Below are 17,214 nucleotides of genomic sequence, written 5' to 3'. Positions count from 1 at the left end.
TTATTGATGCTAACTGTACTATTAAGTTAAAAACAACAGTTTCGTGTCTGCGTTTCTAAAATAAAATATAGAGTCGAATCGAGTTAAATCTGCATGGCGTTTGTAATGATAAAGTGTGGCAATGTCATCATTAATCTCAAATTTCTATGAAAATATGACGTTTATAATGACACTCCCTCACTTTGTTATGTTTAAGTCTATGCAATGTTAGCTTAGACAGACTATATTTGTTTAAAACATTCACCGCTGAGCTACGGTCGTAGCCGATAACATGGATTTTCAGGTATGTATCGAAAATGCTTCGTAGAGGCAAAACGACAACGTGTAGTGATTATCAGTGTAGGTATCTTGATAGTTACAATGATGTGGGTAGGCTAAGCGATTGGTGAATAAAGTAGTCTATGCTCGGTAAAGGTCGTTTCAATATCACCCGACATGGCGCAGTCGGTTTTTATAGTTAAAAGTGATTAATTTAGTGATTCTGACTACTTATCAAGTGCAAAAAATAAACTGTGAGTGATTTGCGATGGAGTCGACACTTAAACCTCCATCTCCGTTTTGTTTTGAAAACGATATCGCGAGTGTAACTACGGGCAATCTTAGCAGACAATGGTCAAAATGGCGGAAGTCCTTTGAAACATATTCAAAAGCATGTGAATTCGGCAAAAAGACCGAGGATGTACAACTTAGCATATTATTGCATGTTATCGGGGAACAGTGCAGAGAAGTATATGACCAATTCACGGAGACGTTTGCGACAACAAAAGCCTTATTAGACAGATTTGATAAATATTTTTTGCCTACGAAGAACTTGACAATGGAGCGACACAAGTTTTTTATGCGTAATCAATTGGACGGTGAATCAACTGAGCAATATACGTTTGAGCTAAAAAGATTGGCGAAAACTTGTGAGTTTGGAGAGTTGAACGGCGACCTCATAAAAGATAGGCTGATATGTGGTCTCACTGAGGATGCTTTGAGAGAACGGTTGCTACGCGAATGTGACCTCACACTAACGAAAGCGATGGATATCAGTAGGATAGCGGAAATGTCGCGAGCACAAGCGAACCATATTAAGTCGGAGAAAGGACCTGACAGTCACATTCACGAGGTCACCGAGCAAGAGCGAGAAGAAAGAGTATGTGAGGTACACTTCAGGCGCCGGACGGCGCCACCTGGACGCCGCGGGCCGCCTGCGCCCGCCGTGTGCCGTTGTGGCGTCCGCGCCGCCAGTCAGCATCGCGCGCGCGCCGCGCCGCCGCTGTCAGCCAACCGGGATGGCAGTGATGGAATGTCACCGGCACCGCGGCAAAATGGGCAATTTAGCAGGAAAAATAACAAGAAATGCGACTATTGTGGTCGGGTGCATGATAGATTTAAATGTCCGGCGTACGGCCAGAGATGTACTCGATGCAATAAGGCAAATCATTTTGCTAGGATGTGCCGTGTGTACATGGTACAGGAGAACTCCACTGATCAGGTGAGTCGTAATAATAATAGTAACTCAAAAAACAGTTGGTATGAAGATATTTTGATAAGGAATACCGTTGTGTCATTTAAACTGGATACTGGAGCTGACGTGAACGTTTTGCCTCACAGGTTCTTATCAAAGATAGGTATTAAAGATGATGAATTGGCTCAAACGCGGACTAAGTTGACGGGCTACTCGGGAGCTTCGATTAGGGTGGTAGGCAAAGCGATGCTAAAAGTTATGTGCAGGGGAAATGCGTACGTACTGAAATGTATTATTGCTGACGTAAATTCATCCCCTGTATTAGGGAGAATTGCGTGTAATGAGATGAATCTCGTTAAACGTATTTATAGCTTAGATTCATCGGTGAGAAATAGTAGTGAGGAAATATTGAACGATTTTGAGGATGTGTTTATAGGGATGGGATGTTTGCCAGGCGAGTATAAGATAAGATTAAGGGAAGATGCGCGACCGGTCGTACATGCACCGCGTAAACTACCAATTGCGCTACGCGAGGGTGTTAAAAAGAAGCTTGACGAGATGTTACAGCAAGGGGTTGTGGCGAAGGTCGAAGGACCTACCGACTGGGTTAATAGTATGACGGTCGTAAAAAAGGCAAATGGTGATCTCCGTATTTGTTTAGATCCGCGCGATCTTAATAAAGCCATCCGTAGGGAGCATTTTAAGTTACCAACGTTAAACGAAATAACCGCGAATTTAGCAGGTGCCAAATATTTTAGTACGTTGGATGCGAAACAGTCGTTCTGGCAGGTGAAGTTGAGTGATGATTCGACGGATTTATGTACTTTTAATTCCGTGTTCGGTAGGTATAAATTCCTAAGAATGCCGTTTGGAATTTCGTCGGCGTCGGAAATATTTCATAAGAGGTTATACGAGCAATTTGATGATATTGAGGGGACTATATTATTTATAGATGATTTACTCGTTTATGGCGAAACGAAGGAGATACACGATAAGCGTTTGCGTCAAGTTCTGGAGAGGTGCAGGCAAATTAATATTAAACTCAATAAGCAAAAATGTAAAATAGGGTTGTCGCAATTGAAATATTTGGGACATATTATATCGGAACATGGAATTTTACCGGACAGTTCACACACACTTCCGATTAGAAATATGCCTAGACCGCAGAATGTGAAAGATTTAGAAAGGTTTTTAGGTCTTGTTACGTATGTAGGTAGCTTTATTCCGAACCTCTCAGATAAATCTCATTTACTTAGGGAATTATTAAAGAAAAATATTGCATGGCACTGGGACGACCGCCATGACAAATGTTTTGATGAGCTTAAAAAGTGTCTGATTAGTCCACCGGTACTGCAGTACTATAGCTTAGATAAGGAGGTGACATTGTCTGTAGATTCGTCTAAAAACGGTCTTGGTGCGTGCTTATTGCAAAATAACTTGCCGGTGTGCTATGCGTCACGTTCGTTAACGAAGGCAGAGCAAGCATATGCACAAATTGAGAAAGAACTGTTAGCTTGTGTTTTTGCATGTGAGAAGTTCTATACTTACATTTACGGTCGAGGCGACGTGACAATTGAAACTGACCATAAGCCACTAATTAGCATCATAAATAAGCCAATAGCAAGCGCGCCGGCCCGATTGCAAAGGATGTTGCTGAGGTTGCAACCTTATACTTTCACGCTAGTGTATAAGCCAGGGAAGTATTTATACGTAGCGGACACATTATCGCGTGCTGTTGCGCCTGCGCCAGCGGGCGCAAGCGAGATGCCCGAGGAACCGCGGGACCACCTGGACGCGCAAGCGCAGGTATGTGCGGTAGCGGTTAGCAATCCATTAACGGATTCGCATTTTTTGAGATTGCAAAAATCGTATAGTACGGATAGCGAAATGCAAATCCTAAAAAAGATCATTAGAAAAGGATGGCCTGCACACAAATCTCAAGTAGATGATGTTATTAAACCTTACTGGAACTGTAGGGACGAGTTAACGGTAGCTTACGATATGATATGGAAAGGCGAACGAATAGTAATACCAAAGTGTTTGCGTAGAGAGATGTTGCAAAAAATACATATAGGTCATTTAGGGGTTGAAAAGTGCAAATTAAGGGCTAGGGAGATAATGTATTGGCCGAATATGAATTCTCAGATTAAAGATATGATCTCTCATTGTCAACCCTGCCTTATGCATAGGAAAGAGAATAGTAAACAACCTTTGATACCGCATAATGTTCCGTCGCGTCCTTGGTCAAAGGTCGGTACTGATATTTTTCACTACGGGAGTGAATCGTATCTCTGCATTATTGATTATTTTAGCAAGTATGTGGAGGTTATAAAATTAGGGTCCCTTACGTCGGGGCATGTGATTAATCATTTAAAAAATATTTTTTGTAGGGAGGGGATACCGGATATCGTGTTTTCAGATAATGGGCCGGAATTTTCGTCGACATCATTTCAAAACTTTAGTAAAGAGTGGGGCTTTGAGCATCATACGTCATCACCTAGATATGCCCAATCCAATGGACAAGTGGAGCGGGCTGTTCAGACAATAAAGTCAATATTACGTAAAACCGTAGAAGATTCTTCGGACTTCAGACTGGCTCTGTTAGGTTATTTAAACACACCCATTAGCGACAAGTTACCGTCTCCGGCAGAAATCCTAAAAAATAGGAAATTGCGTAGTCCTTTGCCTTGCTTGCCAGAGCGACTATTACCTAAACCCGTAGATAACACAAAAATTCGTCAAGAATTGCAAGACCGTCAACTTACGCAAAAAATATATTTTGATAGGGGAAGTAAAAACCTTAGACTGCTTGAACCTGGCTCGTTAGTGAAGGCTCGTAATAATGGCAGGTGGTGTGACGGTAAAATCAAAGCATTAGTAGGCCCTAGATCATATTCAGTCAAACTTCAGACGGGCAGAACAATACGACGAAATCGCAGACAACTCATATTAGACTCCACGCGGCGCCGCGATTCACCTGTTGACCACTTTCCGTATGATGATATAGTAGCAGGTGACACCGGGGCAAACCGAATGCGCGGCTCCAGTACCACACGTAGTTTCGAACGTACCCGTCCGGTATCGCAGACAACTGATTACTTTGTTTCTCGCTTTGGCAGGACAGTGAGGCCTCCTGATCGGTGGGGATACTCCGCACCTGGTGTACCGCAAGTGAATAATAATAACAATGATAATTAATTCTAGTTGTAAGAAAATGATCAGATGATGTGTTAAATTTGAATGTAATTAAACATGTCACGGGTCTTGAGTTGATTTTGCATTTTATTTTACGAATTTGGTAATTGAACATTATGCATGCATAAACTCGTAAAATCTAAGCTAAAACCTTTTTAGTACAATTCTACTATTATGTGACACCACAGCATGCGGGTGAACATGTTCATATAGTTGCTAAATAAAAATAATAAAATTAAATAGTTATGAGTATCTCACCAATTAATTATGTTACGCATAATTAATGAAGCCAATTTTACTTATTCAATCAAATTAACTATTCGTATAATATAATATTAATGTCAATAAGATGGAATGTTACGATTAAAATTTAAGGAAAGAGGATGAGTTAATGGGTTCAATTCCATACATCTTGTACAATTTAATTTCTTTTTGTAACAGGGGGGTTGTAGGTATCTTGATAGTTACAATGATGTGGGTAGGCTAAGCGATTGGTGAATAAAGTAGTCTATGCTCGGTAAAGGTCGTTTCAATATCACCCGACAATCAGTAAACGGGTTAATGGGTAAACACTTAACAGTTATAGTAGACCGTGGCGAACCGGATCAAACTAAAAAAAATAGATTATATTTCAAATATTCCACAGGCGTCGCAGGCTAAGAGCAGAGATGTACGGTGCCAATAGGGTTGTTTCCATCTACAAATCTTAGGGCAGAATTGTATCCCAATAAATCCTTTTGGATTATAAGAACATGTTAAACTACTTTTAGGGGACCTGTAATGACCATATTTTTGTAAATATTGAATTTAAAATATCTTTTGGCACACGTCACGTGACCAAACTCGAAACGTCTTTGAAGATTCTGATGACGTCACAACTCTCGGATTGACACTGTTGACAGTTAGGCGATAAACAACAAATGACAAGTGTCAGTTGACAGTTCGTATTTTCTACGTGTGTATGTAGTTATGTGTCAAACCGTAAACTGTGACGTCACACAATTTTCAAAGAGCGTTTTGGGCGCGAAAGCATGTGTCACAATATATTTTGTCAATTTAACATATTTAAAGCAGTTTTTAGTATAAAAGTTTAATTTTAGGGCAACTTTTAGTTAATATAGAACGTAATACAAGCGTTTCAAAAAAATGGAAACAACCCTATTTAGTGCGTTCATATCAATGCTATATTTAAAATATCAACGGATTTCCATCTTGATCCGATTCGCCTCGGTCTACCTTATTATTTTGAAAGTGTTATATTACAATTACTCATATAACTTCCTATGAAATCACAAGTCCTAATGCAACAGCGTCTAAGAATAACCAAGTAGTTATAAACTACGCCCAGCGTCTGACGTCTAGAAACGCGGTTTGTATTTAAGCGGCGAGTGGAATAAAACACGTTGTTAACTGTTCACGCCTTTTCTGATGCTATTTACGTCGGCGATCGTTGTACAGTCGCCATCAGATATATCGGAGCGGATAGGGTGCTCACAAATATCTGAACACGCATCTATTGTCAAGGCGCTAGGTCCCCTGACATTCGCTCTACTACCAGTACCACTAGGGCACTAGGCGTTATACATAAATCTAAATAAATATGGGACATTCTTTTACAAATTGACTAAGCCCCACAGTAAGCTCAAGAAGGCTTGTGTTGTGAGTTGTGGGTACTCAGACAAATGTAATATATAAATACTTAAATACATAGAAAACACTCATGACTCAGGAACAAATATCCGTGCTCATCATACGAATAATTGCCCTTACCGGGATTCGAAGCCAGGACCATCGGCTTCATAAGCAGGGCTACCCACTAGGCCTGTTGTTCTTGTTTCTTTACACAATACGTTAGGCATCAACAACAAAATATGAAACAAACGTATTAGTTGCAAGGCGTTTAGGCCTAGGCTAGTGAGGCGGTTATCTTCAAAATTTTTGACACCGTTATGGATGGTAGAACGCCAAGAAGAACTCCTTCCAGCAAGCTCCCCAAGTCGATGGCGCAAGCGCTCAGATGCCGTTTGAGCACGTCCTTGCAGCGCAGGTGCTGACCACCGTGCTTCCGCTTACCCAGATACGTTCAACGCATCTGGCGAACTTTATTGTCACGCGTGCAATAGAGTATTTAAGAGCAAGTTCGGCGTAACCAGCCATATTAGGGCTCATGCTAGATGCTGTCCATAATGTTTATTCGGGTCGCCGTCATCGAAAACGATGAGGAGGACTATATATATATACTTGCAAGGATACTATTTTTTACTTTATTTCAAAGGCATTTACTATGTCTACAGATACTCATACCTTTTGAATTTAAAACCTTTTGCTTATCGATTGTATGTAATCTCGCCACAAGTACTCATATAACTTGAGTTAGATATCTGCACTATGCATTGCCCACTCAGATATATTTATAAAAGTACCTACATAGTTTAACATCCTTGTTTCTCACTTTAAATACTTGCAGTTGGATTCAGTGAGAGGTGAGTCATCAACAACTTGTGTGTCCGGTTGTTGTTTTCCGTGAAAAGAAAGAACTGTAGTAAATTCGACAGCTTGTAAGATAGTCGAGTTTCGTGGACTAATCAGGACCGATTTAAATAAGTACTTGTCCCAGAATCGTTAGTTTAGTTTCTGAATGGGAACCTTGACTTATTTAATAAAAGTTAAAATTACGTTTTTTTTTATACCTAATAGGCAGCAAACGAGCAGACGAGCCTCCTGATGGGAAGCAGTCATCGCCGCCCATGGACATAAGCAACATCGGAGGAGCCAATTATGCGTTGCCAAAGCGTATGTTCTGTGAGTTCTGTACCTCACGGGCGCATGCGTAAAGCTCATCTATATGATCCTAAGTAATATATTGACTACTACAAAGAAGATAAGCGATTTTTACGTGTCTTTTTATTGAAAAATAAGTCACGACAAATATGCCACAATTTATTTATTTAATCGTATGGCATGCATGGTTAGGCAATCAGAGAATTATTTATATTATGTTGCTTACATAAATAATAGTTAATGATTAAAGAAAAAGCGTTTTTAATAAAAAAGACATGTCAAGATTGTTATCCTTTTTAGGGTTCCGTAGCCAAAGGCAAAAAACGGAACCCTTATAGATTCGTCATGTCCGTCTGTCTGTCCGATTCTGTCACAGCCACTTTTTTCCGAAACTATAAAAGCTATACTGTTCAAACTTGGTAAGTAGATGTATCCTATGAACCGCATTATGATGTTTACACAAAAATAGAAAAAAAAAACAATAAATTTTGGGGGTTCCCCATACTTAGAACTGAAACTCAAAAAATCCTTTTTCATCAAACCCATACGTGTGGGGTATCTATGGATAGGTCTTTAAAAATGATATTGAGGTTTCTAATATCATTTTTTTCTAAACTGAATAGTTTGCGCGAGAGACACTTCCAAAGTGGTAAAAAGTGTGTCCACCCCCCCCCCCCCCCCCCGTAACTTCTAAAATAACAGAATGAAAAATCTAAAAAAAATATATGATATACATTGCTATGCAAACTTCCACCGAAAATTAGTTTGAACGAGATCTAGTAAGTAGTTTTTTAATAAGTCATATAATAAAAAAAAATTTTTTTTTTATCAAACCCATACGTGTGGGGTATCTACGGATAGGTCTTCAAAAATGATATTGAGGTTTTTAATATCATTTTTTTCTAAACTGAATAGTTTGCGCGAGAGACACTTCCAAAGTGGTAAAATGTGTGTCCTAAGTGGTAAAATGTTGAACGAGATCTAGTAAGTAGATTTTTTTTAATACGTCATAAATGGTACGGAACCCTTCATGCGCGAGTCCGACTCGCACTTGGCCGCTTTTTTCTTACGCTAACAAAACGAACTACAGTTACATGTAACATTTTTCTTTTTATTGGAGAAACAACAGAAGTATGCGACAGGATAATAGGTTACATTGTTAGGTACAAACAATATAGAGATGAACACTTACTTCCTTAAACGCTCTCACTAAAACATACATAAAATAAACGGACTTAACTAAACGGTATGTTTACGTACAAGTTTACCAAGTGTTGTAGATCATGCTTATGTATATTATAATTTAGGTACTAAAATTCAAATGGAGAAGAAAATAAAATTAGCAAAAAGTCGAAATTAGGTACTGACAACCAATTTCCGAAATATATTATTAAGTACATTGACAGTACCGATACTAGCAATGATGACGACACACTACTGATGAACACTATGTTGGCCGTTAAGAATATTGAGTATTTGATAACGGAATTTGGGCCTAGTGACATTGAATATATCGATGGAAGTAAATTATTTATTGTAAGTGTTACAAATACGACGTAAGGGGGCTCGCAAACCGGCGTTACTAGAGGCATTAAATTATTATGTAGTTACATTTGTAACTCTGTCATTATTATCTAACACCCGGAAAGGCAAACTTATTGTGCAATATGTGCAAGTAGTTCTTTAACTGTTTTGTTTACATTTGCTGCTAAGACCACTGCTGATTGAAATTTATGTCAAGTTAATTTTTACTAAAGGACAAAGGATCGTCTGTTTTTATCCCACTTCAGTCTCGAGAAGATTCTGTATTCGGTTACCTAATCTTATTTTTAACTCCCGACGCAAATCAGTGGTGTTTTAAGTTTGACCGCTATGTGTGTTGTCTGTGGCACTGTAGCTATTAAATGAGTGAACCGATTTAAATTGCTAGCTTAACAATCTAGACTCGATTTATTTTGACACTTGGAGAGACTTTAGAGAGACTTCATCTCTAAAAATTTTTAGTATTTTATGGTTTTTTTTTTTTATCATAGTTTTTTGTGTAATTTGACATTTAGAGACAGTATACATCTTTAATAAAGTATTTATTATTTCATCGATTCCATATTTGTAATTGTTTTTTTTTTTATTTGTAAAAATGGACATGTAAAAGTGCCCCTGTGGCCTCTTTGCTGAATAAATGTTTGATATTTGATATTTACATCTCCAAATCTTATTAGTATTATTACTCTTACATTGGGGACCTTTTATATCTTCAATTTGAATGTATTATAGTACGGTCGCCAAATCTCAAAAGCCCTCTAGAAACACGATTTAATTGACTCGGCTCGGCCTTACCCACAACCGGTATCAATGTATTCGGACAGTTCTCCTGATCACCGTACATGCGGTAGTAAAGCGGAAAATTATATAATAATATTAGTAAACATAGAGACTATAAATCTCTGTTGTATTGTAGTATTTTCTTATTTTAATATTATTATAAGGTATGTTTACCAAGATATTGGCTGTTGTATTTAGAAATGTTGCTGTGTATTTTTCATATCACTTATCACTGTTTGATGTTACTGTAAAATATGTTGTATTGACTAGTTAAATTTAATGATATTATTTTATAGTTGCTGAAAATCAAATAAACGAACGATTAGTTTTGCTTTGTTTGCGATTAGTATAACCAAATGTTTATTTATAAATAAGTACAAACAACAAGAAAATAATAAACACCAAAGTAGGTAGATATGTGCTACATGAAACCAAAGTTACATGCAGTTCTTACGTTTTGAGTCTGTCACTATGTTCAGTATTCTATTATGGAGCCTTTCTCCTTTTAACTCAAAATCAGCACTCGCAGCAAAAAAACGTTTCTCTCTTGTATAAAATATTAAACACCAAATGATTCGTCACTGTAATGAAGCATGTAAACAATGAAAATAGTTTTCTGCATTTGCTGATAGCGTATCGCATCCTGCCGGCTGTATTTAATACAGAATATACCTAACAACACAACATATACGTGTAAAGTCAGCTTCAATAATATGTACACATATTTCGCATTATTGCCATGGAATAAGTTACAGAATTGCATGTATTTTTGATATTACAAGCATGATTGACTGAAATTGCGTATTATTGCATTTGTATGTGAAAAACGTTGTTTATAAACAAGGATAATATACGTTAATTTATTATGGATGCATAATTAATAAGACATATTGTATTTTTGTGTCCAATTAACATTTAAATGTAAATAATTATAACATTGGTAGTAAACATTTATTTAAAATAAAAATATCCATAATAGATATTTACAGAGGTATTACTATAACTAGCTTCAATCTCCGATCCGGCATTTTCTCGTTGATACTTTGTAGGAGGAAGCCGCCAGCTCTTCGGTCACCAATTACGTCAACCAGACTTCATAATTTCTGCAAGAAACTTCTGCGCGCTGGGACCCCATGGACCTAGAGTTATATTAAACTTAGGACTTTTGGTAGCATACCGTGGTTCTAGAATCCATGGAGTCGCAAAAATTAATTTTTTCAAAGTCAAAGTAAATATTTTAACTTTACTAAAAGTACTACGACTTTATATCATTTAAAAGTAATTAGATGGAAATAAGTAGTCATGATTGTATTTATATTCTGTTAAATATGAAAGTCGATTGAACTAAAATCAATCATATTCATATTTGAATTTTCTGAATGGGCAACACTTGTGGGATTTAATGAACTGCAAATACAATTGAAATAATTCTGGGAAACATCCAAAAATAAAGGAAACGTATGACATTCGAACATAGGTATTTTTAGATAAATACACGAATATCAAATGTCCCATGATTGGGGCCGTTAACATAAACTAGAAGAACTTTCTACTGTAGCCACAGTAAGTAAGATGCCTTGGTAGGCGTTGGTGTATCGTGTTTCGATGGCGTCTATTGCAGTCAATGTGGTGACGACACTGACGACTAACTATGGACCACCAGTAATGTGTATTTATGTTTGCCTGAGCGTGACCACTTGTCTTTTTACAATCATAGCAATGAATAGATTGGTTATACTTGTACATAATGAGCACAAGAATACTTCCATATTTAATTCTATACCTACGAAGAAAGTTTTATTTGTATGCTTCAAAAACATGCAATAGATTTCAAATGTGAAATAGACCATTAATAATCCTATGGGTTTATTATTATACTTTTGATTTAACGTAGTTTATAGGAATAATTCTTAGAATACTAATTCCCGTGTCAGCAAAATCCAATTCCCATGGACAGAAACAATCCCGAGCCCTGAAAGAATTTTTAAATTGAAATATCTTTCAAAATTTCATGAATATATGCACCCCGAAAGTAATATTGGCTTTATTTTATTTTTCTCCGAATTATCAAGGTACAAGTTTATTATATTCAAGATTTATTTCAAAATTCTACGGAAATTAGATAAAAATACTAGTTTGATGAAATTGACCCAAAAACCATCTCCAAAATTCATATATTTTTGTTTGTCCAACTTGTTATGGTCATAGAAGGTTGTATTTTTCAATACGTACCTATAACCAAATTGACCAAAAAACAGGATTATTTCTCTCAGCAATAATAACACGAAAATTCCCAATTCCGTAACACTTACAATACAATACAATACAAATATACTTTATTGCACACCTCAATACAGAAACAGTACAAATAATACAACACATAAAGAAGAGGTAAACAACAGGCGGTCTTATCGCTAAAAAGCGATCTCTTCCAGACAACCTTTAGGTAGCGGAATTAAAAAAAAAAAAAAAATGTTATGTCAGTAGGTGTTCCAGATGCAATAAAAGAAGTCTAGCACAGAATAAACACAAAACTAAACAATATAATTATCATATACAAATATAAAAAAGATATATACATACATATATTAAAATACATATTATATATATATATATAATAAATGCCAGCCATAAGTATGGAAAAGGAAGCAGATAAAAGTATTACGGAGCAGGTAAAAAGTGAAGTTTAATGAGTCTCTTGAAAGAATTAGGACATTGAGCGCGCCTTAAGTCTATAGGCAGAGAATTCCATAGTCGGATAGCTTGAAACGTGAAAGAATTATTATAAAATTTAGAAGAGGATGATGGTACAGAAAGAAGCAAGTTCTGGGAGCACCTAACAGAACGGAGGTAGCTGAAACGGTTCTTGAGATAGCGGGGAGTCGCGGGGTTAAAAAGAATGGAATACAGAAGGGACAAAACGTGAGAGTTACGACGTAAGCGAATAGGGAGCCACTTGAGCTGCGAACGGAAGTGAGAGACATGGTCATATTTGCGTAACCCAAATATAAACCGTATGCACACATTTTGGATACGCTCAAGCTTATTAAGTTGCTCCTCAGTGAGATCGAGATAAGCAACGTCAGCATAATCCAGAATAGGGAGGAGAAGAGTTTGTGCGAGAGCAATTTTCGTAGGAATGGGAAGGAAGTTCCGTAATCTCCTGAGTGAGCTAACTGCCACGAACATCTTCCTGCTAACTTCGGCCACCTGAGGTCCCCACGATAAGGTACTGTCCATAATGATGCCAAGGTTTTTTACTTGCTGCGAGTAGGGAATCAAAACACCATTAAAGTAAATAGGTGAGAGGTTGTTAAAGTCGATTCTGGGAAGCAGTTTTGGGCTACCTATTATAATAGTCTGTGTCTTAGACGGATTAACTTTTAGGCCAAAACTGCGACTCCATTTCGAGATTTCCTCTAAGTCGCTATTCACCCTATAGATAATGGACACGAGATCGCCAGTGACGCCCTGCGAGTAAATCTGAAGATCATCGGCATAAAGGTGATAATGTGAAGTAAGGTTAGAAGTAATTGAATTTATAAATATGGACTTACACTTACACTTACTCATATCTAAAACTTTGACACAAATAACTGAATTCAGTTTTCCTTCATATCGAATTCTATTGATTGTCCCAAAATAGTTCCAAACTGTACAAATTGGATAAAGTAGACCACATTAACTCCACTAGGACACTCCGAGGCTTCGGTCTGGTTTCCCGACCTGAATGGCCTGAATCCTAGTTCTGCTGAATAAAGAATTAGGAGCAGGAAGTGAATAATGGAACGTAGCAGGGCATAGACGTTCAAAACACTGGCCGAGCACGGGAGAGGTATTGGAACCATTATATTTAATTTTTATTTTGATATCACTCACAACGCCCTCATGCTCATGATACGACTGATTACGACCAATACGACAAAGAAGATGAATCCACGAATTGCTGTTCCTGCCGAGGCATTTATAGTGCTTTTCACCAAACATGCGAGGAAATAAGGTAAAATAATCATAACACAAGCATCAAAAACGTGAAACACAAATTCCCTCTTTAAATATTTTAAACAAGTTAAAGGCACAACTTATTCTGCCATTCAGTACCATTCTATATTCGTTCAATGCGTACATAAGCTGTAGTCTTTGATTTTATTAAGCAGTATCCACAAATTTCGAGCGTATAGGAAAAACCGTATATATTGAAGTAAGGCGATTATTCCCGAAGCATCGAGATTAACAGCATTTCTATTTCTAAAAGAGCGTATATGAATACCAAACAAAGATGACGTGTATTTATAAACACTTTCACTTACATACAACTTACTGAGACCTTTTTAACTGTTTTTGTGCTTAGTTTGATAGTTAGTCATATAATTAAAAAAATCTTATTTAATTTAGCTTTAACAATAATGTATTCTGTTAAAATGAGAACCGCACCATTTCGATACTTCTCTGAGATTCCCACGTGACAGGCTGAGCCTAGTGTGGGGATCAATGTACTGCTGGTCTTGTAATGCCAAATTCTTGAAATAAATATTATTCTTATTCTTATTCTTATTTGGACTTTGTTCGTTCTGTTTTCGTTGCTCAAGGAGAGTCTGCAGTATGGAATAACAGTTTGTAATAGTAAGGAGGGGTTAATAAAATTAATTGTAAAAACAAAAAAAAGAAGTCTATTCTGTTCTGGACCTTGTCAAGTCCACCATACTGACTTAGAACTGGCTCTTTTAAGAGGGAGGAATAGCTTTGCGATCCTAGCGGAATAACGGTATTTTTTCTACGGAATTCCATTTCGGGAGAAAACGTTTCCCACTAACTAAATCTTAACAAATCACTTTGATTTTGATGTCAATCGCTTCAGCATAGGTTTTTATAGGTATCGCTTATTTTTTTTTGTTTTATAAATTTTGGAAATAAAGGAAAACCTATAAACTACAAAGCCTGTAAATAAGTATTTATTTTAACAGTTTTGAATGATTCACGGTTAGTTTCACTAGACTTAAATCGACCGGGATATAAATCAGAGGGCCTACCGCGAACCACGTTCGACGTGTTGCCTCTCTGTCGCACTTGTAAATTCGTACGTAAGTGTGACAGGGAGGCAACACGTCGAACGTGGTTCGCGGTAGGCCCTCAGTTACCCGTGAACAAGATGCATGTAACTGCGTCGAAATATCAGGAGCTCAAAAACAATAAAAAAGGTAATCACTGTTTATATCCCGGTCGATTTGAGTCAAGTATTTACTTATTTTACAATAAGTAATTAAGGCTTATGTTAAATAACATAAGTTTAAGCACTGGAAACATTTTACCATAAACAAGAATCATATAGCTGCTTAGGTTTGACGAAACCAAGTGCAGTATTCTTCATTTCATTTCACAAGTCGAAAACATTAAAGTCGAATATGATATGCAACTTTTAAGTCGCAAATTGGTAGTAATTTTACAGGTATCAGTGAAATATAAAAAATGCAGCAATTTTTTTCTAAATGTCTTACACTTAATTTTGTGTTACAATAGTTATTTACAGTACATATGGTGCTACTTTACCGCACTAGTGCGAAAATTAGCATATTACGTTACTTTGTCGAACATTTAAAGGGCCATATGTACTGTAAAACGTTGTACCATACATGTGCGAATAGGTAATTCGCAACTCGTGTCGATTTAAAACACTCCCTTCGGTCTTGTTTTAATTTATTACCACTCGTTTCGAATTTCCTATTTTTCGCACTTGTATCGTAATGTACTATTACAGTACATAATATGGTGCTATTTTACTACTAGCACTATAGATACGTATGCCAAAAATTTTAAGGGCCATATGTACTGTAAAACGTTGTACAATTACAATACTCGTGTGAAAAGGTAATTCGCAACTCGTGTTGATTCAAAACACTCCCTTCGGCCGTGTTGTAATTTATGCCACTCGTTGCGAATTTCCCGATTAAATCAAGCGAAAGGAAGGGAGTGATTTAAATCGACACGAGTTGCGAATTACCTTTTCGCACGTGTATCGTACAACGTTTTACAGTGCAAATAGCCCTTGACATAGGTACGGAAAGTGCTCATTCCCGCATTAGTGCGGGAAAGTAGCACCATATAGGTATGTGAGTCATGATGGGAACTCGACAGATTGCATGAAGAAGAAAAAAATCTTAGACTTGGTCAATGAATGTCAAAGTTCTGATTGATCTGATCTGATCGCAATATTTGCAATATGTAGTAAAAGGCTCATATCTGCATTTTATTGTATGGTTGACTCGTTCGCGTCTTTTCTGTAGACATCACAAAGTTAAGATAATCTAAAGCTAATTTTAACTTTTTACCGTTACAGGCATGATACAACTGATATATTTCTTCAGTACTGGAAACTCGAATAAGAAACCCCTGATATGTAGTTCCTCGAATAAGAGACCTTTTTCTAAAATATGTTTGACCCAAAAAAGTACCTTCAATTGAAGTGATTTAAAAAGTGAATGTAAAAAACCTAAAGGTCTGACGAAGTGACGCAGTTCCTGGTTAAGAGCCCACACGGTAATTAATTAATTATGTTATCCGTATTTATCGTAATTAAAAGTGCATTGCTACTTGTTGATGTTGATAACGATAAGGACACGCATTGTCGCATATCTTATGAAATTGATTATCAGAAAATGTATTATTTGCGTGATTTTTGGCAAAAACTTTAGTCATATTTAGCTAATTTGTTTATCTTTATTTTCGAGCATTTTTTAAAATGAAAGAAGTTCACATATTAACACAATCATATACTTTTTTGAAACCTTTATATTTCTTTTTGCTTAATTTTCATTTCGCGAATGCTATGCTTCTGACCGTGAAACCGTGATTCTAGGTTTGTGATTTTTTTTTTTTGACCCAGGGGGAATCCGTTATGGATCCCACGGGCACGGGAGAAGCCGAGTGGGTATGTCCGACTCCCACGGACTAAACCCCCTGGGGTGTTCCACCGCGCGCTTTGTGGACGGGGTTTCGGGAATACGGTTGCAGGCCACCGATACCCTGCCGGCGTTGCCCTTGCGGGACCATCTTTTCGGGCTGCTCGAGCAGCCTACTTCGCTGAAGGCACATCGGAACACGCGAGGGCCTTCCAGCTCGGACCCTCTTCAGGCGGGTGATGGAGCTCCCGACCCATCACCCGTAGGGTCCCATTAGGGTGGCAGCATTCGGGCCGCAAAGGCTCTTCGCCGCCTGCCCGGCCTCCTGCGGCGCTGAGGGAGCGAGCTCGCATCATCCTCGCGCATTCGCTCTGCCGCCTCCTTCTGCGTCATGACGGTGACACTGAAGGAGGTCACTGCCGCCCATGCCTCCTCACTGTCCACCATGCGGCGGATTAGCGCCGGCAGTGAGAGGTCGCCTCCTATAGCCGTGGACAGGACAGCGCGAGGTGAAATTGTAGCCTAACCTAACCTAACTTAACCTAAAACTATACATTAAACATATTA

General features: G+C 37.7%; 1 protein-coding gene across 1 annotated transcript; it reads left to right on the top strand.

The window, feature by feature from the left end:
• The first annotated feature begins 343 nt into the window (after positions 1-343).
• On the top strand, positions 344-16,924 carry LOC133518206 (uncharacterized). Its single transcript, XM_061851835.1, has 2 exons — positions 344-2,294; positions 16,632-16,924. The coding sequence occupies exons 1-2, from the start codon at positions 527-529 to the stop codon at positions 16,922-16,924; spliced, it is 2,061 nt and encodes a 686-aa protein (XP_061707819.1). The 5' UTR covers positions 344-526.
• The last annotated feature ends 290 nt before the right edge of the window (positions 16,925-17,214 follow it).

The sequence above is a fragment of the Cydia pomonella genome, chromosome 5 (assembly GCF_033807575.1).
Source record: "Cydia pomonella isolate Wapato2018A chromosome 5, ilCydPomo1, whole genome shotgun sequence".
Lineage (NCBI taxonomy): Eukaryota > Metazoa > Arthropoda > Insecta > Lepidoptera > Tortricidae > Cydia > Cydia pomonella.
This window is presented reverse-complemented; position numbering and strand designations above follow the sequence as displayed.

What these genes read in the sequence shown, in the direction of transcription:
- LOC133518206 (XM_061851835.1), top strand. Translation starts at nt 527, where the DNA reads ATGGAGTCGACACTTAAACCTCCATCTCCGTTTTGTTTTGAAAACGAT. An exon ending in TACTTTTAATTCCGTGTTCG is followed by an intron (nt 2,295 to 16,631) that starts GTAGGTATAAAT and finishes TTTTTGACCCAG; the next exon opens with GGGGAATCCGTTATGGATCC.